This window comes from Puma concolor, chromosome B3 (assembly GCF_028749965.1).
Source record: "Puma concolor isolate L17-30 chromosome B3, mPumCon1.1.hap2, whole genome shotgun sequence".
Classification (NCBI taxonomy): Eukaryota; Metazoa; Chordata; class Mammalia; order Carnivora; family Felidae; genus Puma; species Puma concolor.
Genome location: NC_141672.1, coordinates 75,179,737 through 75,188,383, shown reverse-complemented (window position 1 = coordinate 75,188,383; position 8,647 = coordinate 75,179,737). Strand labels below are relative to the sequence as shown.

The following is an 8,647-nucleotide window of genomic DNA, read 5'->3' as shown; positions in this document are numbered from 1 at the left end:
GGAGGAGACTACATTTTCCCATTTGACCAGGTTAAAAAGGTCAGCAAATGTCACCTTAGGGGGATGGTGGCAGTGGATAGGAACAAGTGTCTCCACAGGGTGAGAGGGGACTGGGAAGGGCCAGACTTGCTGGAATGAGGCAACATGGAGAATATACTGGCAGCCATGGGAAGGAAAAGTATGTGCATTGGGGCAGAGGGGGTTCAAAAGGGTGGATTTGAGTCCTGGAGAGAAGCCTCTTGCACAAGACTGGCCTCTGCCCAGTTTTGCCCTTGCTCTCTGGGGACAACCTTGGGCTGGGAGATTGAAGGACTCTTTGAGAATAGGTTTAATCCTTTTTTTTTTTTTTTCTTTTCCTTTTCTCTAAAAGTGCTATATAGGTTAAGTGACTTGCCCAAGGACACAAGCTGTTTAGTGGCTGCTGACCTGGGACTCAGAGCCAAGCATCTGTACCCCTGTGACTGGCACACCTCCAGTCTGAGTCTAGAAGAAATGCCAGCCATAAATGAGGAGTGTTGGGGCCAGGCCAGGACTGGGAGTGGAGGCATTTTGCCTGCCTGTGTCCTCACGTGTCCTAGATGGTAGAGGGTGATGTCTTAATAACCCCCTCCCCTGCCCGTGTCTGCCAGAAGTACTGGCTCTGGAGTAATGCAGCCCCAGGACAGGCAGCTGGGAGGCTGCCCACAAAGGAGGCACTCCAAGCAAGGACTGGGCCTAATCCCATCAACTTCCTCCAGCAATTAACCCAAAGCACGAGGCGAACTTGTTCCTACTGTACCTGCTCCCTCCTTTGTCCTCACTCAGCAGCCTTCCTAGTCTTCTAACTAGACACGGTCCTCTCAGTCTGCTCTGTGCAACTGAGGGGGACTGTGTCTCACCTCCTAGTCCCTCCTGTCAAACCCCTTGTATCTGGCTGGGTGTTTTCCTAAGTCTCCCTGGCATCTCTCCACAAGCTCAGCCTGTCCCTTCCTTTCCCACCTGGTGCCAGCTGTCCTGGTGCCAGAAGCCTTTGCTGATCCGGCCTTGGGGAACCACCCTGCCTTTGCCTCCCTCCACTCAACTTAGTGCTGTCTGTCATCCATGTCCCCAACTGGGCAGTGAGGAGGTTCTTCTTCCCAGCTAGTTTGTGGGCTCTCGGTAAAGTAGGAACTTTAACACTTTCTGATTTTACTGAAGCAATGAGAAAGTTTTTGGTTCAAAACGAGAGGGAGTTAAAACAACAACAACAACAACAACAACAACAAACCCAAAGAGGTGGTATTTGTACTGGCACTGAGTCCCTGGAACAGAGCAAGGGCCATTCTGGGGTGAAGCTGGCAACCAAAGCATCCTCATGAGATAGAAACACCTGGGGACTTTGTTTCAGAAGATCACTGAGTTATTACCACCAACAACTTCATTTCCATTTAAAATTTTATTACATCAAAAGAAAAAACAAAAACAAAAAACAAAAAACCCTTCACAAACCGAACTCTAACCCTCAACCAACTCAACGACAGATTATTATTCAGGTATAACTAAGGCCCTCCCCCCACCCCAAACAACCTTACATTAAAAAATCCAAAAGAAATAGAAATACCAGCTTCAAAAATATGTATCCAAAAAAGTAAGGCATTCACTTTATGAAACAAACAAACAAATCAACCCCAACAATTGAAGGAGGGATGGAGGTTGGAGGAATGAGAACAGAGAACAGGAGGACGGTTCCCTGACCCTTGAGGGGCCAGCCCTATCCTGCCCTCCACTTGGAAGGGACCAGAACTCAAACCAAACCTGGCAGCTCACCAATGGGGGGTCAGGCAGGCCAGGTGGGGAGTTGGTGGAGCCAAGCAAGCCAGGAGCACTCCCCACGTGTTCTAGTCTAAGCAGATGGTACAGGGAGGTAGGAAAGAGGGGATCCTGCTTTGTGATGAAAAGATCCTCGTCCTTAGCACAGCAAGTGTGGCAGGAAGGGCAAACATGGTGGCCTTCCTCTGGAGTGCAGGGAAAGGCAGCCTCTGCCCACAGGATGGCCAGAAGTCCACATACCATAGAGAATGTGTCTCCAAAATGGGTACCTTCTGCCACTGCCCTTTCATCCTGTCTTGGAGGCTGTCTAAAGACAGGCAGTGGTGGGACCAAAAATGGGGGGCATCTGAGTAGGGGGAGGAGGGATGAACTAGCCTTCAGAAGACACTCTCTCCCCAAATAGTCTTCCAGCTTATGGGATGGGCACTTCTGGGGGGTGGGTGGGAAAGCACCCTCCATTCCAGGAAGGCTTTTCATACCAGGTCTGTCCTGAGGGTTAGAAATCAGGGAGTATTTTTAGGTCCAGTTCTTGGATGGGAGGTGACTTAAGGCTGATTTGGCTTGGGTTTCAGGCCTGAAGGGCTTGGGGAGCCTTCACATTGGTTGGTCCCAGAGCCAAGCCAGAGAGGAGGAAAAGGACATGATGGGGGTGCCAGCAGGGGGCATGTTGGGGGCATGGCTGCAGGGATAATGGAGTGACTGCTTCTTCTCGTGGGAGTAGGGAGGGAAGAGGAGCCGAGCAGCTTTGCCATCAGGAGAAAAATGTCCACTACACTGAAAACAAGACTTTCTGGCTTCAGGAAGCTTTGGCACCGAATGGGGGTCAGGATGCAGGAGACAGGGGCAGGGCTGGGTTTCTGCAATTTGAGCCTTTCCCAATCTCTTCCACAGGCCTGGCTTGGGGTTAGGAGGAGGGGGCAGTTCTCCTGCTCATTGGTCCTTAGCTCAGTAGGAAGGTGGTGTCCCAACAGGAACCTTGCTCTAGCCAGGGAGCCCAAGCTGGGGTGGGGGGAGGTACACGGGGAGGGGGAGAGGAGAGAACAGAGGGAAGCATCTCTCTGATTTCTTGGGTCCCTAGTGAAGGGAGAGGGATATGGGTCTCTCCAGTTGACCTTTAAAGATGACAGATTTGCTTGAGTCTGTCCCGCCCCAAAAGACTCACTGTTGCTTCCAATTCTCTGAGCAGAGGCCTCCCTTGGGCTCAGGAATGGGGAGGGAAGGCAGTACTGAACTGGGCTCCTGAGGAGGCAAGTGAGGGTTTGAGCCCCCAGGGCGGTACAGGAAGGCCCTGTAGGATACCCCCAGCAGCTCCACTCTCCTCCCACTGCTTGAAGCAAACCCTCACAAGGGTTTTGGACATAGGCCCTGGTGGTAAGAAGCTGGTTCTTTGGGTACAAATGTCAGTGTCTTTGTTTATAGTTTTTTACACCCACATCCAGGTCCTGCCCCTGCTTGACAGAAACAGAGGGGTGTGTGTGTGTGTGTGTGTGTGTGTGTGTGTGTGCGTGTGTGTGTGTTGGGGTGGGACCTAGCCCGGGAAGGAGGGCAAAAAGGGGGTATAGGAAGAAGAAGCCAGTTGAGAGGGGATGGTGGTCCTCAGGGCTGGGGCTGCTCCGAGTCCTTGTCCTTGCAGGCAGTGGGTTGGTAGATGGGCTGCCGCTGTTCTTCTGTGTCCTCATTTAGCTCCTCTGTCCCTGAGCCCCCCTCCACCTCGGGGTACACAACCACACACATCTTCTGGCTCACCAGGGTTAGCAGCTCTATGGGAGGTTACACAGAACAGGTCAGTGCTGAGCATCCCACCAAAACAGCCAACCAGGCTACGGCCCTGCCCAGATCTCCTGCCCCAGATGTAAACTCAGCAGAGCTGCCAACACCTTCAGGAGACTTCCATTCCAGGAGACAGCCACCTTACCACCTCCTCTGTCTCTGGGAAGCCTGTTTGTTGGCTGCCCATTCCCATAAAAGCCTTAGTCCTGCACCTTCCCTACACTTGCTGACCACCAGTTCCAGGGTCTTCCCTGGCCTCTACCTCAGGCAGCTCCTGCAGGATGGCTGTCAAGTTGCCTATTTTCTTATAGGTCTAAGGTCTGTGTGCAAACCTCAGTTGTTCTCCCCTCCTCAGAGGTTTCTGGGAAGGCACCCACCCTTTCTCATCCTGTCTTCTACTACAGAGCTCTGTGGACCAGCCTAGGACTCCTGACCAGGAGACCCAGTCCAGACCAGAAGGCCCTCTATACATCCAGTGCCCTCAACAACTCACCAATGAAGTTATTGAAACACTTGGGCTTGTGTTGCCAGTAAACACCCAGGAAATAGACGGGCACTCCTGTCAGCATGATGGCCAGGCCAGTGCCACACACCACAGGCTCCGACAACAGGCTAAAGATCAGCAGGAAGGCCCAGAACAACAAGTAGATGATGGGGAACAGCAGGTTGATCTGTGGAGCAGAGGTGCTGTTAGCTGTGTGGACCCCAGGGGCCCCAGGATCAGGGCATCCTCCTTCTTCTCAACCTACAGGGAGGCATCTTTGAGGGCAAAGGGTAGACTTCACTCAGCTCTGTGGCTTCCACACCCTTAGGCCTGACAGATCAAGTGCTATGTCAACAAATGTTGGTGAACTTGGGTAGTGGGACAGGAATAGAAGAGAGGAACTAGGGAAGGAATGATTTTCACTGGATCTTCTCTTCAGGGAAGGATGCAACAACACCTTGTCATCCACACCATGTGTTTGTGGCAATAATAGAAGCCCATGGGGATCGATAAGCTTGCTGGTATATTGGTATATATTTGCTGAGGTCCTAGGGTGGAGGAGAAGTGGAGGAATGAGGGAGAGGAAAGAAGGAACTGGCCTGGATCTGTCAGGTTCCTTACCCTTGCCCGGTTCTAGGCAGGGCCCTCATCTGGGCACCATGTGGGCAAATGTCCATCCCTCTCAATGTGAAAGATCTAATCCCAGGATCAGTCTCAATGTGTCTCTCTCAAGCAATTTGAGAAGATAAATCTGCCAAGGTCCAAGAAATCAGGAAACCTACCATAGTATAAGACAGTCAGGGGCCTCAGTTTTTTCAAAAAGAAGCATCAGCTCTATGGGCTTCATCCCATCTGGTTGGCCACAGGTGGGAGTTCCCAGTAGAGTCTTCTTCAAGACTCTAGATTCAGCTGCCTTTCTCTTCCCTGTCATCTCTTCTCAGAGGGTATGCAAGGGTTGGGGGAGGGATGGGTTATTCTACGTTGTCATTCTAGCAGGCTTTCTAAGAGTGGTAGGAAAGTGGTGGTGGAAAACAGATGTGGAGAGCTGGAATTCCTCAGCTGGAAGAATCTTCTGGAAGGATCTAGTCTTCTCTGTTTCTAGAATAGGATTGTTCAAATAGCTCAGGGATATACTCTATTCTTCCAATTTTCAGGAGAACCCAGAGTGCTCTCACATATTTTTTTCTGAGCAACCCCATTCATTCCCACCACACAATTATCTCGTGTAGTCATCAATAGGTTCACCAAGCACCCTACTACCTAGAGGGCCCTGGTAGTTTAACAAGAGAGGCACATGGAGGGTTGGGGTGGACTGGGAAGCTTCAGGGAAGAGGAGGAACTTGAGGCCTATGTGGAAAATGGTTAGGATTTGGATAGGCAGATGGGAGAAGGAAACTCATTCTGGGATGGAGACATAGCTCAAGTAAACTCAGCTATCTGGAGGGATAAGGAGGAGACTGGACAGACCAGCAGATTCAGGGAAATGTTGGAGAGATAAGGGAGTCTGGAAAAATCAACTGGAGTTTATAAGAGTCATAGGAAACAAAGAAATGACCTGATGAAAGTACATTTAATCTAACTTATTCTTCCAGCTGCAATTTGTTCTGGTCCTGTCTCCAGTGGAAAATGGAAATGGCTGCCCCATTTATACATAACCCTTGCTTTCCAGAGGGTCTGCTACCATCATAGAAATTATGATCTGTGGTCAGCAGCTGATAACAAGGTGATTTAAAAATCTGGGCTGCAGCTAGAACCAGTAGAGGAGATGGAGGGGGTCCCAAGGGCAGCACCTTGATAGGGCGGGGGATGTCAGGCTTCTTCCAGCGAAGAACTATCTGTCCAGCAATTGTGACTCCATAGAAGAGGTAGTTGATGAAGCCCACGTAGTTGATGAGTGTGTACATATCGCTGGTGACCAGCATCAGCAGGGTTGAGATGCACTGTGGAGAATGGGAGAAACTCATCAGTAATCAGAAAGATATTTGGACACTGGAGGAGCTATTTACAGGTCAGGGGACTGTTCTGCCTCTAGGAAGACAACACCATTTTATGATGAATGTCTCAAAATTGAGACTTTACAGCATCCCCTAGTCACCCTGGCCATTGCTAACACCTTCGTTGCCAGTAAGTTCTTTCTTATTGCAGGAGTGATAATAAAAATATTTAAGCACTGGTATGGCATGGGCACTAACCAATCAGAACAGATACTGGCTGTAAACAACTGGATTGGCCACACTGGCGACAGTGGCTCTATGTCTGCCCTGGTCTCATTTATATTTCTTCCTTGGTTGTAGCTCAAGCTGGTTTTTTTTGTTTTGTTTTGTTTTGTTTTTAGTCCCTTAGGGAAGATTGTTAACTGCAGATTAAAGCTTTATTCTTACCCTTAATTTCTTCTCCTCAGTCATTTTCCTCCCCCCCCCCCCCCCGCTTTTTTAAATATCACAGTTTTATAACAATCCCAGCCAAAAAAAAAAAAAAAAAAAAACCTGTTTATAACAGTTATAAAGCACTTACTAGGTGCCGAGCCCTGTTCTTAGTGTTCTACAAATATTAACCCATCTAATTCTCATAACAGCCCCATGAGGTTTTCTTGACAGAGTCCACTTTCCAACTTCAAAATCATCTCAGTGGCTCTCTCAGAACCATGTTCTGCCCCTTTGTTAATTTGTTAAGGCCAAGAGAAGGTTCAGTTCTCTTGTAAGATCTGATGGTGAAAATAATCTAGAAGATTTTAACAGGCAAATAAGCCAGATTCTGACTATACTCGCCTTGCAGTCACAGGACTTCACCAATGGCTCAAACTGGAAACAAGTCTGTGGGTCACTGGGAGCACTAGGTGGTCTCTAGGCACCTTTCACAGCTAACCAATCAGATGGCCTTCATCCTGTATCTGAACATTCTGAAACTCCCCTCATGTTGTACAATGTTTCCACTTGACTCCTGAGAACTCTATTATCCTGGTCTAACTGCTTCTCTGATGGAACAAAATCATTTTTAATACTGTATTCAGGATACAGAAAGAAAAAAAAATAACTCAAAAGACTCAGTGGGGACAAGTCTTTGCTCTTTCTTTTTACCCCTCCAAATGACTCTACTCGGGGCCATTTTGCCCTCATTTCTTCCCTGTCCCAAGTTTCCTTTTCTTCATTTTCAGTTACTAGTCTTCCTTTCTTTATGATTTTCTTATTTAGTGTACCTATGCATAACACTGAATTTGTTTCAGTCATGTTTTCCAAGAGGTAGGCAGAGCCTCCTGGGGTAAGAAGACTGAGGGGAGTGCTGGGAGTGTGCAGCAATTGGTCAGGAGCAGGGGCCCAAAGCTACAACTCCATGAGCAGCAGGTGTAGGGGAAAGCCAAGAAAGGAGAAGTTTCTTTATGAGGCTGTAGAGTCATGAGACAGTCCCTTCAGTCTGACCCAAAAGGATGGGAGAATAGAAATGAGCCAGGGTGAGAGCCTGAAGGTGTTTCATGACTCAGGGTTTTTCCTTGTTCTTTCTCTTGATATTCACAAAACCCACTCATGCCATTTGCCAGATTATCTAAGACCCAGTGAAACCTAGGAGCAGGCCAGAGGGGGACAGGGGTGTGTGGGGGAAGTGTGAACTCCCAGCTCAGATCAAGTGCAAAGAGAAAGGGTGTATATAGGACTGGCAGAAGGAGGGGCCCTTACTGTGAAGAGCAAGGCTGGGATTGGAGTGCAGCGCTTCACATGGATCATGGCCAACACACTGGGAAGGTGGCCTTCCCTGGCTCCAGCAAAGAATAGCCTGGTAGAAAGAAAAGGAAGTCAGCCTGGGATGGCCCATGGACCACCTAAAGAAGGTCCCTCCCCAGCCCAGTCTCCCTCATCCATGCCTACCTTCTGCTCACACAGGAGCATCTTCCCCACCCCAACCAGGTACCCACCTTCCCATGCACACTCCAGCCCACTTGTCACAGGACCCACGTTCACAAGTGCAGGTGCAGGCAGACCAGAGGCAGCCAGTGGATAATGGATGGATTCTGGGTGCACGGAGACCCCGAGTATGGTCTGAGTGGTTTGGGGTTACTGATGATTGTGCCTTCACTTTGCGGGTCTCACAATGCTTTAATCCCTCTAAAAATGTGCTTCCCCCATTCTCAAGGGATACAGGTTCTCTGATACATGGGGACTGAACTGTCTGTCCATGGAAAGCCTTAAAAACACTGATATCCTAGTCAAGAAGTAGTTGCTACTTTGGGGGTGGAGAATGGGTGGTACACCAGAAAGGGAAACTTGGGTGATACATGGAAATATTTTATATCTCATTTTGGGTGGTGCTTACATGGCTGTATACATCTTTCAAAACTCATCAATCTGAACACTTACATCTGTGTATTTTATTGTATTGTACGTATTGTATTTTATTATACCTAAAAATTTATATATCCTTAAGCTACTTTTTCTATTCCCCAAAAAGCCATCCTAAGGAAATGAATAGTGAGTTAGTAAAAGGTATGTATACAAAGATACTCTAATGATAAAAAAGATTGGAAATATCCTAAATGCCCAAAAGTAAGAGATTGATTACATAAATTATGGTGTATATATAATATGGAATATTTTACAGTCATAATAATGTTAA

At 48.4% G+C, this 8,647-nt stretch overlaps 1 protein-coding gene across 3 annotated transcripts in view; it reads right to left on the bottom strand.

Moving 5' to 3' along the window:
- Positions 1-1,395: 1,395 nt before the first annotated feature.
- SLC7A8 (solute carrier family 7 member 8) overlaps positions 1,396-8,647 on the bottom strand; it is a 52,955-nt gene continuing 45,703 nt past the window's right edge. For all 3 annotated transcript variants that reach the window (XM_025918901.2, XM_086710124.1, XM_025918902.2), the window contains 4 exons: positions 7,714-7,810; positions 5,833-5,982; positions 4,052-4,229; positions 1,396-3,548 (listed from right to left, as the gene is read on the bottom strand). In XM_025918901.2, coding sequence (XP_025774686.2) covers positions 3,385-3,548; positions 4,052-4,229; positions 5,833-5,982; positions 7,714-7,810 — 589 coding nt within the window. In that variant the 3' untranslated portion in view covers positions 1,396-3,384. The remainder of the gene's footprint in view (positions 3,549-4,051; positions 4,230-5,832; positions 5,983-7,713; positions 7,811-8,647) is intronic.